This window comes from Myodes glareolus, chromosome 21, assembly GCF_982192425.1.
Source record: "Myodes glareolus chromosome 21, mMyoGla1.1, whole genome shotgun sequence".
Lineage (NCBI taxonomy): Eukaryota > Metazoa > Chordata > Mammalia > Rodentia > Cricetidae > Myodes > Myodes glareolus.
In genome coordinates, this window is record NC_142046.1 from 52,278,146 (window position 1) to 52,295,107 (window position 16,962).

The window sequence follows — 16,962 nt, forward strand, 5'->3', positions numbered from 1 at the left end:
TCTCCAGCCTCAGACTGTGACCACACATCTTCTCAGAACTGTACAGGCAAATTACCACTGAGGTTGGTAACATCTGCACATGGCATCTTCTTGGGAAGACATGCAGATGCACGCCTTAAGAATGGACCCGATGACTCACACATGAGGATACGCACACGTTAACAGCAGAGTCTCTTTATGAATTTCAGCCCAGCTACCTAGACAAGGACTTAAGATGCATTCACTGGGAAAAGGAGTCTTCATTGCTATGCAGAACTGAGACAAGGCACTGAGCTTGACTTGGTTCTTCGGGTATCAGGCGGCTTTAGCGGTCACCTTACTCAATCTTTTAAAGACTCGTCTACATTGAGTGTTTCAGTCCTTAGACAGAGAGAAAACAGACTCCAAAGGCAGTCTGCATTCCCAAGGCACATTCAAAATGGGGCAAATGAGAATTCAAACTCAGGTTGGAAGCCAGGTGTAGTGGCTAGTGCCTAGAACTCAACCCGTGGGAGTGTGAGAAAGGAGGATTTAGCATTCAGGACCAGCCCGGGCAACAAAGTGAGTTCAAGGTCAACCTGGGCTACCTAGTGAAATCCAATTTATAAAAACAAAACAAACAAACCAAAATGAAAGTCCAAACACACAATAAGCTAAAAAGCAAAACAAAGCACTGAGCTTACAACACCCATGTTGGCTGCAACTGGATTGACTCTGAGATCTCCTGCGTGTCTTTACCACTTCCAGATGTTCTACAAGCACTGTTGACAGATGGCGGGAAATGAAACCTCAAAGTAGCAGCGTCTACTCAAAGTGGCCATCCACAGGGAAGCATGGGAATGCAAAAACCAGTTTACATATCAATATGATCTACTTAAATATGTTCTGTTGAAACTATAATTTCGACCATTCCAACGTGAAAAAAAAAAGAAAATAGCCTTTGATGTTTTCTATCTTGCTGCTAAGAAAGAGAAGAAATCTAAACTCTTGCATGGCCTAGACGCAAAGGCCTGCTACATAGACGTGGCTCCTTCAGCCCCATCTCTCGCTGAACTTCTCATTCACGGATGCTTCAAGCCCACCAGCTTCCTTTCTAGCTGTGGAACACAGCAAAAACCATTTTCTGCATCCAAGCCACATAGACGTGAGCCCTGTGCTCGGAATTCTCTCCACCACTTGACCCTGAGTGTTCAGTTCTAAACTCTAACTCGCTCACAGGAGCCATTGCCGAGCTCTTGAATGTGGTGAAGAATAGGGCTCCTTTCATCCTTCTCTTTGTTTCCTTCTTGTGCTTGTCAGACCTGTAGCCATCTCTTTTTGTGGGTCACTCCTAGAAGCTGGGGGTCCAAGCTTAGGTCTTCGTGCCTGTGTGGCAAGCACTTCGCTGACCGCCATGTTCCCAACTCCTTAATCTCTCAGTTGGAACGCTCCAGAAATGTGCCTCCCACACTTCTCAACACAGACCAGGAGGATCCTTTGCTAAAGCCTGCTTAAGTCCCTCCTCAGCTGTCCTTCTAAGGCAAGTAAACAACAGAGCACGTAAACACGTATTAGTGAGCAGAGGCTGCTTCTTCCCACTAGACACTCACGCTGTTGCAAAACCCTAAGAAATCCATTCTTGCTTTACAACGTTACCACCTTCCACTTACTCAATTTAAAATAAACAAGACAGAGCTAAGGATGTCACTTGTCTGGTGTGAGAAAGATCTTGGGTTCAAAGCATAGCAAATGAATGAATGAATGAAAACACAGAAGACCAAAAAGTGTATTTTCGTGCATTATATAGCCATTATTGTCCACTGGCACTAAAGAAAAGAATAGAAATAGGAATATTTGAATTCTGGATCTCAGCAAACTTTGTCTGGCATACATAGTGGTATGGTCTCAACATGTGTGCTTTCAGCATACGATAAACCAATAAACAAACACAGAAAAATTACCAACTGAGAAGAATTAAGAGATCTTTTTAAGATAGAAAAGAGTTGTTACAAGTCTCCTTTGCCACACAGTGCAGAGAAGGCTAACTCCTCTCTGGCACTCACTCATCAGGTCCGAAACAGCCGGCCGTGTCCCTGTTGGCCCCACTTCCTCTCCCTCCTATTACTCCCATTGTACCCTTTCGCTAGTGGACACTTCTGATGGAGAAAAATTGGGTCAATGATAGTGTGTGCGAGAGAAAGGCAAAAGAAGAAAGAGATAAATCAAGAAATGGTAGGTATAAGGGCGACCATAGTAAAATCTGAGCTTGAGAACTGTTTGTAAAATTACAGGGCAGTTGAACAGCTAAGGATTCATCTGGTGTGCTCTGATTTCTTAGGCTTGGGGGAGTTGAGGTGGGGAAGGCAGAATCCTAGAGAATGTCTTTTGCTTTTTAAATTTAGTTATTGACTTGAGGTCCCTGAATGTTTTGCCTGTGTGCATGTATGTGCACTACACGCATGCCTGGTGGGTCCCCTGGAACTGGAGTTACCAATAGCTGTGAGCCACTGTGTGAGTGTTGGGAATCTGTAAGAGTACCAACAGCTCCTACTGATTGAGCCTCTCTCCAGCCCCAAATACCTCTATTTATTAACTAACAGAAAGCTTGGGCTGGAGAGATGGCTCAGTGATTAAGAGCACTGACTGCTCTACCACAGGACCTGGGTTCAATTCCCAGCACCCACATGGTAACTTAGAACTGTCTATAACTTCAGTTCTAGGGGACCCAACACCCTCACAAGACATACAAGCAGGAAAAACACCAATGCACATAAAATTTAAAAAAGTTAAAATATATGGATTAGGGATGTAGCTCAGATGGCAGAATGCTTGCCCAATACCGATGCCTGGCTTTGAATCCCAGCACCTGGACAGGTAGAGGCAGGAGGATTAGATGTTTGAAGTTATCCTCAGCTACTCAGGGGACTGCAGGCTGGTCTGGGATATATGGTACCCAATCTCAAAAAAGAAAGAAAAAGGAACAAACAAAAATACCTCCTCAAATTTTGAGAAGTAATAACGAACACATGGAAGCTGGGCATGGTGACACATGTCTTTAACCCTAGCCCTCAGGAGACAGAAGCAGGCAGATCTCTGAGGCCCGCTTAGTCTACAGAACAAATTCCGGGACAGCCAAGACCACACAGAGAAACCCTGTTTCAAAAAACCAAATAAATAAATTGATACGTAGAAAGAATGAACAAAAGGACACATAGGAAGAAAAGGAGCATTCCCTCTACTTTGATTGACGCTTCTCTTTCTGAAGCCCTCCATGAATTACACACGGCTCTACTACAGATGTTTCTGCACTTTCAAAAAAGACTCTTTTAGCTGGGTAGTGGTGGTGCACACCTTTAATCCTAGCATCCAGCCTGGTCTACTGAGCAAGTTCCAGGACAGGCTCCAAAGCTACAGAGAAACCTGGTCTTGAACCCCGCCCCCAAAAGAAAGATTCTTTTACTGTCTTACATGACAAATAATTGTGTTGCTGTTTAAAGATTTGTTTTATATTTAATTATGTGTAAGTGTCTGTGTACAGGGGTGCCCATGAAAATCAGAAGGTATCTTATTTTCTGGAGCTGAAGTTCCTGGTGGTTGTAAGCTGCCCAGTGTGGGGACTGGGAATTGAACATGGGTCCTCGGCGAAGGCAGTAAGCGCTATTACCCACTGAGCCATCTCTCCAACTTGCTTTGTCATTATTTTAAAGACTTAATTGAGACAAAGTTTTTTCCATGTAATTCAAACTGCCCTGGAACTGGGCAGGCTCCTGAGTACTAAATTATGGGTGTATATTGCTACATTCAGCTCTCAATTGTGTCCTAAAATTTTAAATTAAATGTTTTCTGGGTATGTGTATGTTGCAGAATATTACTTTAACTAGTCAAAGATGTGTTACATTTGTTTATGCTGTATTTGTTTAACGATGTAGAGATGGGTTTGTGCTTCACCTTACCTGCCTAAGGCACCTGAGTGGTCTAATAAAAAGCTGAACAGCCAACAAGTAGGCAGTAGCGGGGTAGGCAGGACTAGTGGGCAGAGAGAATAAGAAGAGGACTCTAGCTCAGGAGGGAACGAAGGAGAAAGAGAGGGAGATGCCCAGGGCCAACCAGGCAGCCACCAGCCTGCAGACACAGAATAGGCATAAAGAAAGGGGGAAAAAAAACCCAAGGCAAAATGTAGATGAAGAAAAGCAAGTTAATTAAAGGAAAAAAAGCTAACTAGAAATGATCATAAGCTAAAGCTGAGCATGCGTAATTTATAACTAATCCCCTCTTGATTTGAGAGCCAGTTGGTGGCCAAAAGAACATCTGTTACATGTGTGCATGGATAGTATATGTGTATATGTGTTCACATGTATTGGACACATGTGAATGTGTAGGCCCTAAGTTCACTTTGGGTTTCTTCTACCACTGCTCTGTAGTTTTGAGATAAGTTCTCTTGCTGAACGGAGACTCTACCTCCCCCATAAACGGATTACAGGCTGTAGCTGCCACACCTGCCTGGCTTTTATGTGGGTTCTAGGCATCTCTGGTGCTCACCCACGTAGGGCAAGCCTTTACCCACGTAGCCATTTCCTCTGCCCGCTGGAGACGCTCAAATAGCAAGCTCAAATGGTACTGAACTCAAATGTACTTCAGAGTCCTATGCAGACTAGACTACACTAACAGAATGATGGCTATTTTAATCTTTGATTGATCGCTTTTGTGAAACCCCTCCTTCAAATTCTCATGGCACTGCTTCCTCCTACTCAATTCCTCCTGCCCTCTTCAGCTAGAAGTGCTGGCTATAAATCGGCTCCTGGTTCTCTGCCCTGCTTTACAGTTAGTCCTCCTAACAAGGGTTGGTCTAACAGTCACACAAACATGTGTCTATCCGAACCCGACTTTAACTTAGTGGCTCGCATCTACTTAGCAATGAAGCGCAACTCAGTAGCCACCCTCTCCAATTCCCAAAACAGATGTTCCAGCCATTGACATCTGCCCTTAAAATGCAAGTTCCTCTGCTCCTCTAATCCTTCTGTAGTAAACAGCAAACCCAATAGCTTCTGCACGAACCAAGTCCCTGGTGTTGGCTTGCCTCTCCGCTTCCCCAGACTTCAGCTCCTCCGGGTCTTTACTCCCACGTGGTGTATTTCAATAGCCTCTCAGCTGACACCGTCACTTACTTCCGACCTCCCCACGCTTTATCCAGCACACACAACTGCCAGGACTTACCACTCCAATCTGCCCACTCAGAACCCCACAGAGTCTACCTACTATCTCAAACCCAAACATCCTAGCTAATTTTTCTAGGTAGTTACAGCACAAAGGAGCATGTTAATTCGTACCTCCTAAGTAGTTTTATCTTGTATATTCTCAGAAAAATAAAGCTGCTAAAATCCTTACTATAACTCTTGTCTTTCAAAAATCACCCCATTTCAACCTCCCAAGCATGTAATATTTAAGAGTACACACACACACACACACACATATACATACATATACACATATACACATATGTATAAATGTGTGTATATTAATGTGTTTGTGTGTGTGTGTGTGTGTGTGTGTGTACAGGCCTGTTTGTAAACTCAGCACGTGGGAGGCTGAGGCAGGGGGCTTGCAGCTTGGAGATCAGCCTGGGGCTACAAAGTGAGTAAAACTTAGTCTAAAAAATAATAAGCTAGGCAGTGTGATGCACACCTTTAATCCCAGAATTCAAGAGGCAGAGCCAGGGGGCCTCTGAGTTGGAAAGCCAGCCTGGTCTATAGAACAAGTTCCAGGACAGGTTCCAAAGCTACACAGAGAAAGCCTGTCTCGAAAAACCAACCAACCAAACAAACAAATGAATAAAATAATAATAACAATAATAAAATGTCTTTTAGAGGTGAATAGAAATGGAGTCAAAGTGAGGCAGTAATCCCAGCACTTGGGAGGCAGAGGCAGGCGGATCTCTGTGAGTTCAAGGTCAGCCTGGTCTATAAGAGCTAGTTCCAGGACAGGCTCCAAAGCTACAGAGAAACCCTGTCTTGAACCCCTCCACCCCCCCAAAAAGAATCAAAACAGGGATTTTCAGCCTGGCATAGTAGTGCATGTCTTCAATCCCAGTACTAAAGAGGCAGATGGATCTCTATGAGTTCAAGGCCAGCTGGTCTATGTGGAACATTCTAGACCAGTCAGGGCTGCATAGTGCGACCTTGTCTCAAAAAAGGGAGAACAGGAGTTTTAGATTCTTTCTTCTACAACCTAATCGCGAAAGTTAGCATAAAGCTGCCTCTTTTTTTTTTTGGTTTGAAACTCGACAGGAAGACCAAACTGACCTAGGAATCTGCCTGCCTCTGCCTCTGCCCCTTGAGGAGGTCGTCGCGCTTCTGCTATGATCAAAGGTGTGAGACACCATGGCCTCAACAACTGCTCTTTGTTTGAGACATGGTTTCTCTGTGCAACAGCCCTGGCAGTCCTAGAACCCACTCTGCAGACCAGGCTGGCCTTGAACTCAGAGGTCCGCCTGCCTCTGCCTCCCAAGTGCTGGGATTAAAGGCATGAACCACCATATCTGGCCAAAGCTGCTCTTCTTAAAGGAAAAAAGAGAGAGAGAGACAGAATGGATTCTGGAACTCATTTGATTTGATGATGATCTCTATCACAGTGACATTAACCAAGTCATTTAATTGAATCCACATAACAGATCTACCAAGACTACATCATAGAGTGGTAAGAATATTAACAGACTATTTTTAAAGCACCGAGCTACTGTACACTACAGTAGTGTAAATGATCAAAAAATGGCAGCAGCCACTGCCATTATTCCATGATCCTCTATTCTAGGCAAACCAATGCAATCACTCTACAAATAGCTATGTTTTCGCCTTCATGGGTCCTGACTTCCTTAACCACAGCCCATTAGAAAGGGGGTGGGCCTCAGAGAAGACAATATCTGTCACTGTTCAGTCTTGGCTCAATTCTCTGCTTTAATTATTATCAAATGATTTAATTTGATGATGACTACTAAATGCAATACAAGTGCATGGAACATAACAGATCTTAGTAAATACTGTTGAAGGGCTGGCAAGATGGCTCAGCAGACAACAGAGCTTGTTACGCAAGCCTGACGACCCGAGTTCGACACCCAGAACTCACTGTGAAAGGGAAGGACTGAGTCCTGAAAGGTGGCTTCTGACTTCCACCCGTGTACTGTGGCAGGTGCGTGCCCACGCTCACAGTCACTCACACACACATACTCTTAATCTTAAGAATATATGTGATAAATATGCTATTTGTTAAAGGAAAATGTAGCTAGCGTGGATTTTATTATCTCTAAGATGTTAATAAGCCGTAGGGATCTACAATGAAACTTTTTATAAAAGTACCCAATTGTTCTAAATTACTATAGTTTGAAGTAGACAAACCAGGAATAAAATCCTAATAGGCTAGGAACAAAAAGTTGCTGCAACTCAATACAATGTCTTCCCAGCAGCTTTCGGCTTTCCAGGAGATTAAGTATCTTTACACTGTTTCTCTCTGGTCTGCCAATAGAGCTGAATGGAGCCTCCTGCTTGTAATCCCAACACTGAATTCAAGGTTAGCCTGAGCTACAGGAGTGCAGGCCAGCCAGGGCTATGTAGCAAGACTCTGACTAGAAAAACGAAATAATAATAATGATGATGTTTGAGTCAGGAATTTATGTTTAGTGCTAAATGTAAATTAATAAACGTCACAAATTTTCAATACAAAATTAAGATACAAGCCAGGCGGTGATGGCTCACATCTGTAATCCCATGATTTGGGAGGCAGAGGCAGTCAGATCTCTGTGAGTTCAAGGCCAGCCTGGTCTACACAGAGAGTTCCAGGACAGTCAGAGCTGTATAGTGAGAGCCCATCTTGGAAAAACAACAGCAAAAGAATGCTCCTGAAACCTGGAACAGGGCTCTTTCCCCACACCATTCCGCATCTCAGCTGATCTCTTCCATGCTTGCTTAGTCAGAAAACAAAGTGAACTAAATTACATGAACTCTCCACAAGACAACTGACTCTAATCATATGACAGGGCTTCTACTGGTGTTTGTGTGTCCCAAAGACGACTTGTGAGGAACGAAGATCCTAGCACACAAATGGTGTGGTTCTATTATAATTACTAATTACTTTTGTTCCAGAAAGGATCCTCCTCTTGTGTGTGTGTGTGTGTGTGTGTGTGTGTGTGTGTGTGTGTGGTGTTGCTGTTGTTTTTCAAGACAGGGTTTCTCTGTAGATTTGGGGCCTGTCCAGGAACTCACTCTTGTAGACCAACCAGGCTGGCCTCGAACTCACAGAGATCCACCTGCCTCTGCTTCCCGAGTACTGGGATTAAAGGCATGCGTCACCACTGCCAGGCAAGGATCTTTCTCTTAATACACTTTGTGAAACGTAAGGCTCCCAAGAAGCATGGTTGTACACACGTATAACCCCAGCACTCAGGAGGCCTGAGACAGAAAGATCAAACAAGTTCAAGGATACCCCTGGCAGTTCTTTATGAATTTGAGGCTAGTCCAGTGTAACAGTGAGTACCAGGCCAGTCAGAGTTACATGGTAAGATAGATATAGATGATTGATAGATAGATAGAAGATAGATAGATAGATAGATAGATAGATAGATAGATAGATAGATAGATAAAAATTTAAATTCAAAGCTGGACTACATGGTGAGCCTTTGTCTAAAAAAATAAAAGTTAAAAATAAATCTCATTTTTCTAATTCTATTTTGTTTTCTTTGGTGCAAACACTCAAGCCCAGGGCCTCAAAGAAGGTAGGTAAATGTTTTAAACCTGAGCTACATCCCTGCCTTTACTAATTCCTCTCCATGAACTATGCAGTGTGCTCACCTATGCAGTCTCTTTCCCAACGATAATTAAGGAACTACATGTCTCAGATAAAAGTGCCATCTATTCCGGGTGGTGGTGGTACATGGTTTTAATCCCAGCACTTGGGAGGCAGAGGCATGCAAATCTCAGTGAGTTCTAGGCCAGACTTGTCTACAAGAGCTAGTTCCAGGACAGCCAGGGCTACACAAAGAAACCCTGTCTCGAAAAACCAGGAAAAAAAGTACTATCTAGCCTAGGTGCACCAGTAGACGATAGAATCTGTTCCTAAAATAGAATCATAGACTTTTGAAATCAGAAGGAACCTTGAAGGTCACCTTTCATTTCTAGAGGGAAATAGTACCCAGAAGGAGTCTACCCAAGGTTAAGTGTCTACACAGAACCCACATCCACAATACAAAATTCTAAGAAGAAGAAGGAGAAGAAAAGAAGAAGAAAAAAAAAGAGAAAAGGAAAAAAGAAAAGCTCTTCCGAGAAAAACACAATCTTTAGTAAAATACCTTAGGAATTTAAGAAAATTAAAAAAACGTAAGCAGTTTTTTAATTAAGTCTAAATTTAGCCACTGATTCTAAAAGCTTAACATGAGGTGTTAGACGGCAAATACTTATGACAGCTTTTCCTTTTTTAAAATGTGTATGGTTAGCTTGCCTGTGTGTGTGTCTGTGCACCACATACACGTGGTGCCCTCAGAGGCCAGAAGTAGTTGTCAGATTCCCTGGAACTGGAGATACAGGCAACTGAGTGTTGCCATGCGGGTGCTGGGAATCCAACCCAGGTCTTCTAGAACAAACAGTGCTTCTGTGTGCTGAGCCATCTCACCAGCCTCCTTGTAGAAAAATCTGAAGCAAACAAGTTGTATCACACACTCACACACACACACACACACACACACACACACACCTATGGTTGTCATAATTAGAAGGGAAAACACAGCTATAACAGCTATATTATTGTACAACCAATGACATAGACATTATGAGGAGAAAAACTTTATAAATAATCTCAAACCATGCTCACAAAAACAGTAACTCCAGGAAAACCAACCTCTTATCAATCCCCAATATAAAGGAAATCTTTCAATCAGTTGTTAATAAAAGCGCAAACAGTTGGGCAAGGTGGTGCCCATCCTTAATCCCAGCCCTCAACTCTCAGACAGGTCTCTGAGTTCAAGGCCAGCCTGGTCTACAGAGCGAGTTCCAGCCAGCCAGGGCTACAGAGAGAAACCCTGTCTCGAAAAACCAAGCAAGAGCACAAACTACGTCCTCTACTCATGCTTATGAGAACACTTGGAAGTAGACTATTTCTCAGAGTTAGAGCTTGAAAAGGAATAATGACTATGCTCTTTTTATTCTTTCCTTGATGTAAAATTCTTTAACTTAAACCAGGCGGTGGTGGCGCATGCCTTTAATCCCAGTACCTGGGAGGCAGAGGCAGGCGGATCTCTGTGAGTTCGAGGCCAGTCTGGTCTGCAGAACTAGTTCCAGGACAGGTCCCAAAGCTACAGAGAAACCCTGTCTCAAAAACCAAATAAATAAAATGCAAAAAAAAAATCTCTCACTTACCTGTAGGAATATGTTTCTCAGCTCATGAGGATCACCTCTCTTGGTTGTATGCACCTATAAGGGTATGGGGTGGGGATGGGTTAATGCTTAGCTAGAAACCATACAATCTTTTTAGATTATAGTTTACTTCTGCTAATAACGTGCTTATCTTTTCAAAGGGTATTTAGTGTAAAAACAACCCTAAAGCTTAATTGCTGATAACACCTGTCAAACTGGGGATCTAGAGCTAAGGGGTGGGAAAAATGGGTGTGAACAATCCAAGATACAGCAAATTACAGACGGCACTTCCTCTGAACTGGGAAGGGAAACCAAGCAATATAATCGTTTGCGTTATTCCACATCTACTAGCTCTACAGTAGCAACCACCAAGCTGTAAATCCAGAGAACCTCAAGAGGGGAGCAACAGGGGACGTAAAACACCCAAATTAATACCCGGGCCTAGCAGCTTTTCTTAGGGAAAGCAGTAACAACACATCGTCATCTCGGCGACCCTTTCTCCATCCAACCTAAACCTTGCGAGCTGCCACAAAACAAACGGATACTTTCGACATCCTGCAACCTGTCACATAAATGTCAGCCAGTGTCCCTGGGCTGCTCTGAGGCCCCAAATGACAACACCCACCCCCTCCCCCACCGCGGATGCCTGGGTATCCCCGGCTTTCCTGTCCACTTGTTCTCACTCCCTCTCCTATTCTCTCCAACTCTGTCCTCGCAATCCCATGTACCTAGGGCAAAACACTCTTTTCCTCCTCCCAACCGTGGTCCTCACGAGCCCCTTCAACTCACGATCCCTCCTCCTTCCCCTCCCCCAGCCGGGCATCCTCTTCTCTCCGGTCCAAGCCCCGCACAGCTCTCCACCCGCAATCTAGAGCCCCGGGACGCGCTGGCCAAGAACCAGGCAAAGAAAGCAAAGGAAAGAGGCGGGGGGCTGCACTCGGGGCCCTTGGAATGTCTCTTATGCAATAAAGGCAGCAGCAGAGAGTTGGAGTCACCTTGACCGCCATGCTGTGCTCGGAAGCCGGGAACGAGCGAGTGAGCGAGCAGGGCCGAGCTGTCAGGGCGCGCGCGCGCCACGGCCCGGGGCCGCGCCCGCGCTCCCTGCTGTCGCGGCGCCGCGCCCGTCTATATGCAAATGAGCTAGAGCGCGGCTGTGTGCACCGAGAGGCTTCTGTCGGTCCATCGGCGGGCCAACGGGGCTGTCGCGCCTCCCGCGGGGGACACCGGAGCTCCGGCCGCCGGATCCGAGGCGACGCGTGAGCAGAAACGCCGCAGGGGCAGCCCCAAGTCCCAAGGCCAGGCAGTGGGTGTGGCTTTGGGCACTGGCTTCAGCCAAAGCCGGTTCCCTCTTGGGGCTTAAAGGAACACTTGGGGCCTGTATTGAGCAAGGTTTGGAAGCATCTGAGCGCTTGGACCATTAATAATGAGTTAATGACAACTAGTGACAAATACTGACCAAAAAAAGAAAGATTAGAAAATACCTACTTAGCTGTTTTTTGGGGGTGGAGGGGCTAAGTAAGCTTAAATATGCTCCTGAATTGGCGTTCCATGGAGTATCTTTAACAGCTTATTAATAGCTTCGCTTTCTTAACCACACAAAACCTTTGTGGGATATATATATATATATATATATATATATATATATATATATATATATATATATATATATATATCACAACTTCATTTGTCTTGGGGTTGGCACTATATTCTCACTTCTACACAAACACAAAACGATTCTTCATTGAATTCCCAGCTTTGTCTTAAGCCAAAATAATGTCTCTAAAAACCGCGTCTTGCCATTAAGATATTTGATGGCCAGGCAAATAGCTTAGTTGGTAAAGTGCTTGCTTAACAGGCATGCAGTCTGGGTTCCATTCCCAGCACCACCTAAACCCAAGCTCGGCACAGTAGTATAAGGTTGGTAGTATCTGTCTGTAATTCCAGCACTTGGGAAATGGAGGCAGGATGATCAGAACGCTATTCTCGGCTGCATAGGAGTAGAGGCCAATCTAGGTCTTCAAATAAAAGAAAAACTAAGAGAAGAGAAATAGGGAGGGGGAAGGAGGAGGCTAACTAGTGGCTAACTCCACCCTCTGATCTCCAGGGAAGGGAAGCTTTATTTGTCAGAAACAAACAAAGTATCACCACAGCCACCATTATCATAGACTGTTTGAAGTTATAAAGCTAAATAGCAATCCTAAATACCATAGATATCCACCTTGCTCAGTCATACTTAAATGTTGCGGCATTTGTTATCCACTGGGTCGTTACTAGAGAATTTGTAACAAATTAATGGTGTCTCCTGTAGTAGTATATTGCTTGAATTCCTAACCCATAGCTATGGACTTTATATGCTAGTTTTTAATATCTTAGAGGCCAGGTAAGTGTATAAATACTTTTATTAAAAAAAAAGAAAGAAACACAGTTTACTTATTCAAAACCGATCATTAATGCACTTGACATTTGGGGGGAGGGGAGAAATAATGAGATTTTAGTTGGTTCTTCTCAGTATAGTGTTAAAATTAAGTCTACTTGTTTCATAAAGTCATATTCATGCCCCGAATATTTGCATCTATCTATAAATATTGTAATATTTGAAATTATAGAGTCAAGTAAAAACCAGTTCTCCAGATACTTTGAGATCATATTTACCCACAACCTCAACCATGTGAGGTTTATCTTCTTTCTTAAATGAGACATGCTCCTTTAAATAATAATAAAAAAAAAGGCGGGGGTGTAAGTAGAGATAGAAAACCAGGTTCCCACTTGTGAGTGACATTGGGCCCTTATCTTATGCCATGCACAGAAACTTTTCTCAAAATGCATTTTTAAAGGCTAAACATTAAACCTGCAGCCATAAAACCCCCAGAGGAAAACACGCGGGAGGACGAGGACACTCACCAGCATGGCCTTGGCAGTAATTTCTTGCATACCAAAGCTAAGGCTCAGGTTTCAAAAATAACAAAATGTGGGTCTACATCAAACTAAAATGTTTCTGTGCAGCAAAGAAAAGAAAAAAGTAAAGGAAAAGGGCAGCCTACAGGATGGAAGAAAATATTTTCAAACGGTGAATATCCACGATTAATACTGAGAAAACGTATACAACCCAGTAGCAAATATATCCCAATCAAACAATGAGTGAAAGACTTGAATAGATATTGTTCTGAAAATGGTATAAAACTGATCAGCAGGTGCCTAGAAAGGGAGCTCAAGAGCACTTAGCACCAGGGAGACACCAATAAACAAGCACTGTGAATTAGTAACTCTCTGTTAATAATTGTCAAGATTGTTAGTATCAAAAAAAGATAACAAGTAAGACATGGTGTAGGGATGCGGGCATGATGTAGAATTCCCCTCTGTGTTCTGTAATTATGTTTTGTTACCGTTGGTTAATAAAGAAGCTGCTTTTGGCCAATGGCTTAACAGAAGGTAGCCAGGCTGGAAGAAATGTATAGAGTAGGCAGAGTCAGAGAGATGCCGTGTAGCCACCAGAGGAGAAAGACTCGAGTTGCCAGCTAGAACCTTGCCAACAGGCCACAAGCCTCAGGGTAAAATATAAAATAATCGGAATGGGTTAATTAATTTAAGATGCAAAAGCTTGCTAGGAATACGCTAGAGTCGTTGGCTAAGCAGTGTTGTAATTAATACAGTTTCTGTGTGGTATTTCAGGTCTGGGCAGCCAGGAAATGAATGAGCAGTCTACACCAACAAGGGCATTCTTGGAATTTAGTGGAATCATTATGGAACCCAGTTTAAAGATTCCTAAGTTTTCTTTACAGGATCCATTAAAGATACTCTCACACCCCCCAGACAGCAAGAAGTAAATTTAAGAACATGATGCCCACATTCCCAAGAGGTGGGTGGGTGGTTTTTGGTTGTTCAATGAATTATAGATACTATTAATATGATAGGATAAAAGGGTAGATTATTGAATCTACTTTGAAATGAAAAAGGAGGATATAGATATGATAAGATTAAAAAGGAAGATTATTAAATCTAATTTTAAAAAGCAACTACTAGTTTTAAATGTTTTGCATTGGATTGAACTTTTGAATATTGTATACAATTTTATATATTGAGATAATTTTGTTAGAACATACTGTACATACATTTCTACTCTTGTTCAAGGTATTGTGCCTATACAACTCATTTAACAATATAATGCAAATTTCTAGTCTTTGAAAATTATTAGTATTGTTTAGGATAATAAGGAAATACAGGTTAGTAATTAGTCACCTATTATAATCGAACTTGTAATCACATCAGGTATGTTTTCAAGGTCAAACAAAAATATATTTTTAGACAGGTCATCTTCAAATACTTCAGAGATCTGCAAAATATGGCACTTACGATGTTTTAATAACCTAGGTTCTTCTTCTTTTTATGTCAATGAGACATGTCTGCTCCTAGTAGCACAATCTACTTCAGAGAAGATAATGGACATCAAAGAAACTCCACATGTTGTAATATGACGGCTGACTTGTTGGGGTTTCTGTCCCGCCCGGTACCCCACAGCCGACAAGTCCCAGAGAAAATCAATCACACAGAGATCTCTATAAGTTATAAAGCTGATGACCCATTAGGTCAGGCTACTTATTAGCTCTTATAACTTATGTTACCCCATTATCCTTATCTACATTAGCCACATGGCTCAGTACCTTTCTCAGCTGGGCAAGTTACATGCTGCCTCTTCGGTGGTTTGCGCAGGAATCGCAGAAGGAGCTTCCTAGAATACTCCCAGTCTCTTTCCTCCACCTCTACTTCCTGCCTGGCTTTCCTGCCTGTACTGCCTGCCTGGCCAATCAGCGTTTTATTAAAATATGATTGACAGAATACAGATAATTCTCCCACATCAACATATTTACTTTCTTTGTGGCAAAAGTAAGCCACTGGGCAAGAAAATGCCCCACCTCGACTTCTGACAATATACTGTCCTAATTAGACAAGCAGAACACAAAAGAAAATGACTGCCAAGCTGGGTGGCACACGCCTTTAATCTCAGCACTCGGGAGGCAGAGGCAGGTGGATATCTGGAAGTAAGTTTGAGGCCAGCCTGGGCTACAAGAGCTAGTTCCAGGATAGGCTCCAAAGCTACAGAGAAACCCTATTTCAAAAGAAGAAGAAGAAGAAGGAGGAGAAGAAGAAGAAGAAGGAGGAGGAGGAGGAGGAGAAGAAGAAGAAGAAGAAGAAGAAGAAGAAGAAGAAGAAGAAGAAGAAGAAGAAGAAGAAGAAGAAGAAGAAGAAGATTTTCTTTAAGTCAAAAGTGGTTAAATATTTTACTCATGTGCAAGCCATACACACACACACACACACACACACACACACACGAAGGGGATTGAGTTATATGTGGTTGTGAACTACCCAACACAGATGCTGAAACTGAACTCAGGTCCTCTGGAAGAGCAGCGAGTGATCTTAACCCCATAAATCTTAAGGAGCTGGAGAGATTGTCCACTGGTTAGCACTCACTGCTCTTGCAACTTAAGCTCACTTACCAGAACCCACAGTCTGTAACCCATAGTCTCATCGTTGCCTGTAACTCCAGCTCTAGAGGACCTGATGCCCCACTTCTGGTCTCTCCAGGCAGTAGCACTCACACTACTCACGCACACACATGCGCTCACACATGTGTACTCACATGAGTATGTGTACTCACATACACATACAAAAACCCACAACTTAAAATAAAATATGTTTTTAAAAAACCCTTTTATCATGTGTCTACTGGAAGGCAGTTTTAGGTAATAATGGGGTAGGGCTAGCATGCTGGCCGGTGATAGAGTGCTGGGCTAGCCTGTGCACAGTGAGAGAATTCTGGGCTAGCATGTGCACGGTGAGATAGTGCTGGGTTAGCATGTGCAAGGACCTGGATTAGATGCTCAGATCTACAAAGTAAATGAAAACAGTGGGTAAAGGTCATCCGTCTTGGGGGAAAAGTCTTGCTGGCAGAACAAACAGCCTGCTAAGTCCTTCAGTCACCTACTCCTGCCTACTCCCGGGGATTTACTTAGATGCTGTTTTTACTCTCTTCTTCCAAGAGACCAATCAGGATGCTCTGGCCCTGATCCAAATTGAAGAAAATGTGTCATTTTAAGTTGTATGTGGGCTGGAGAGATGGTTCAGCAGTTAAAAGCTCTGGTTGCTCCTGTGTGGCTCTGGGTCGAATTTCCAGCGCCCACATGGTAGGTCACAGCCATCTGTAACTCCAGTTCCAGGGGATCCCATGCCCTTTTCTGGCCTCCCTGGACACTAGTCATGCACGTGATGTAAAAGACATATATGCAGGCAACACACCCATACCCACAAAATAAATAATAAAATATTAAGAAAAATAAAAGGAAATATGCACTTACCCTATGATTCACCAATTTTCTCTCTCTATATTTAATAAAGAAAAATAAAAATTTGTGTTTATTTAGAGACCTGCATCTGCTAGGTGTGGTGGTCCATGCATGAATAATGACAGCTGTGAGTTTACAGCTGGGCTATATAGTAAATCTGAAGGCAGGTTGAACTATGAAGTGAGACCCTGTCACAAAGAAGAAAAAATTTTAAGGACCTATACAAGAATGTTTGTAATCAAGCAGGGCAGTAGTGGCACCCACCTTTT

The 16,962-nt window shown here is 43.1% G+C and overlaps 1 protein-coding gene across 1 annotated transcript in view; it reads right to left on the minus strand.

Annotated features, from left to right (window-relative positions):
• Slc25a12 (solute carrier family 25 member 12) overlaps positions 1-11,456 on the minus strand; it is a 79,787-nt gene extending 68,331 nt beyond the window's left edge. The window contains exons 1-2 of the mRNA XM_087900050.1: positions 11,348-11,456; positions 10,356-10,409 (exon numbers count right to left, since the gene is read on the minus strand). Of these exons, the coding sequence (XP_087756176.1) occupies positions 10,356-10,409; positions 11,348-11,359 (66 nt within the window). The 5' untranslated portion in view covers positions 11,360-11,456. The remainder of the gene's footprint in view (positions 1-10,355; positions 10,410-11,347) is intronic.
• Between the last annotated feature and the right edge of the window lie 5,506 nt (positions 11,457-16,962).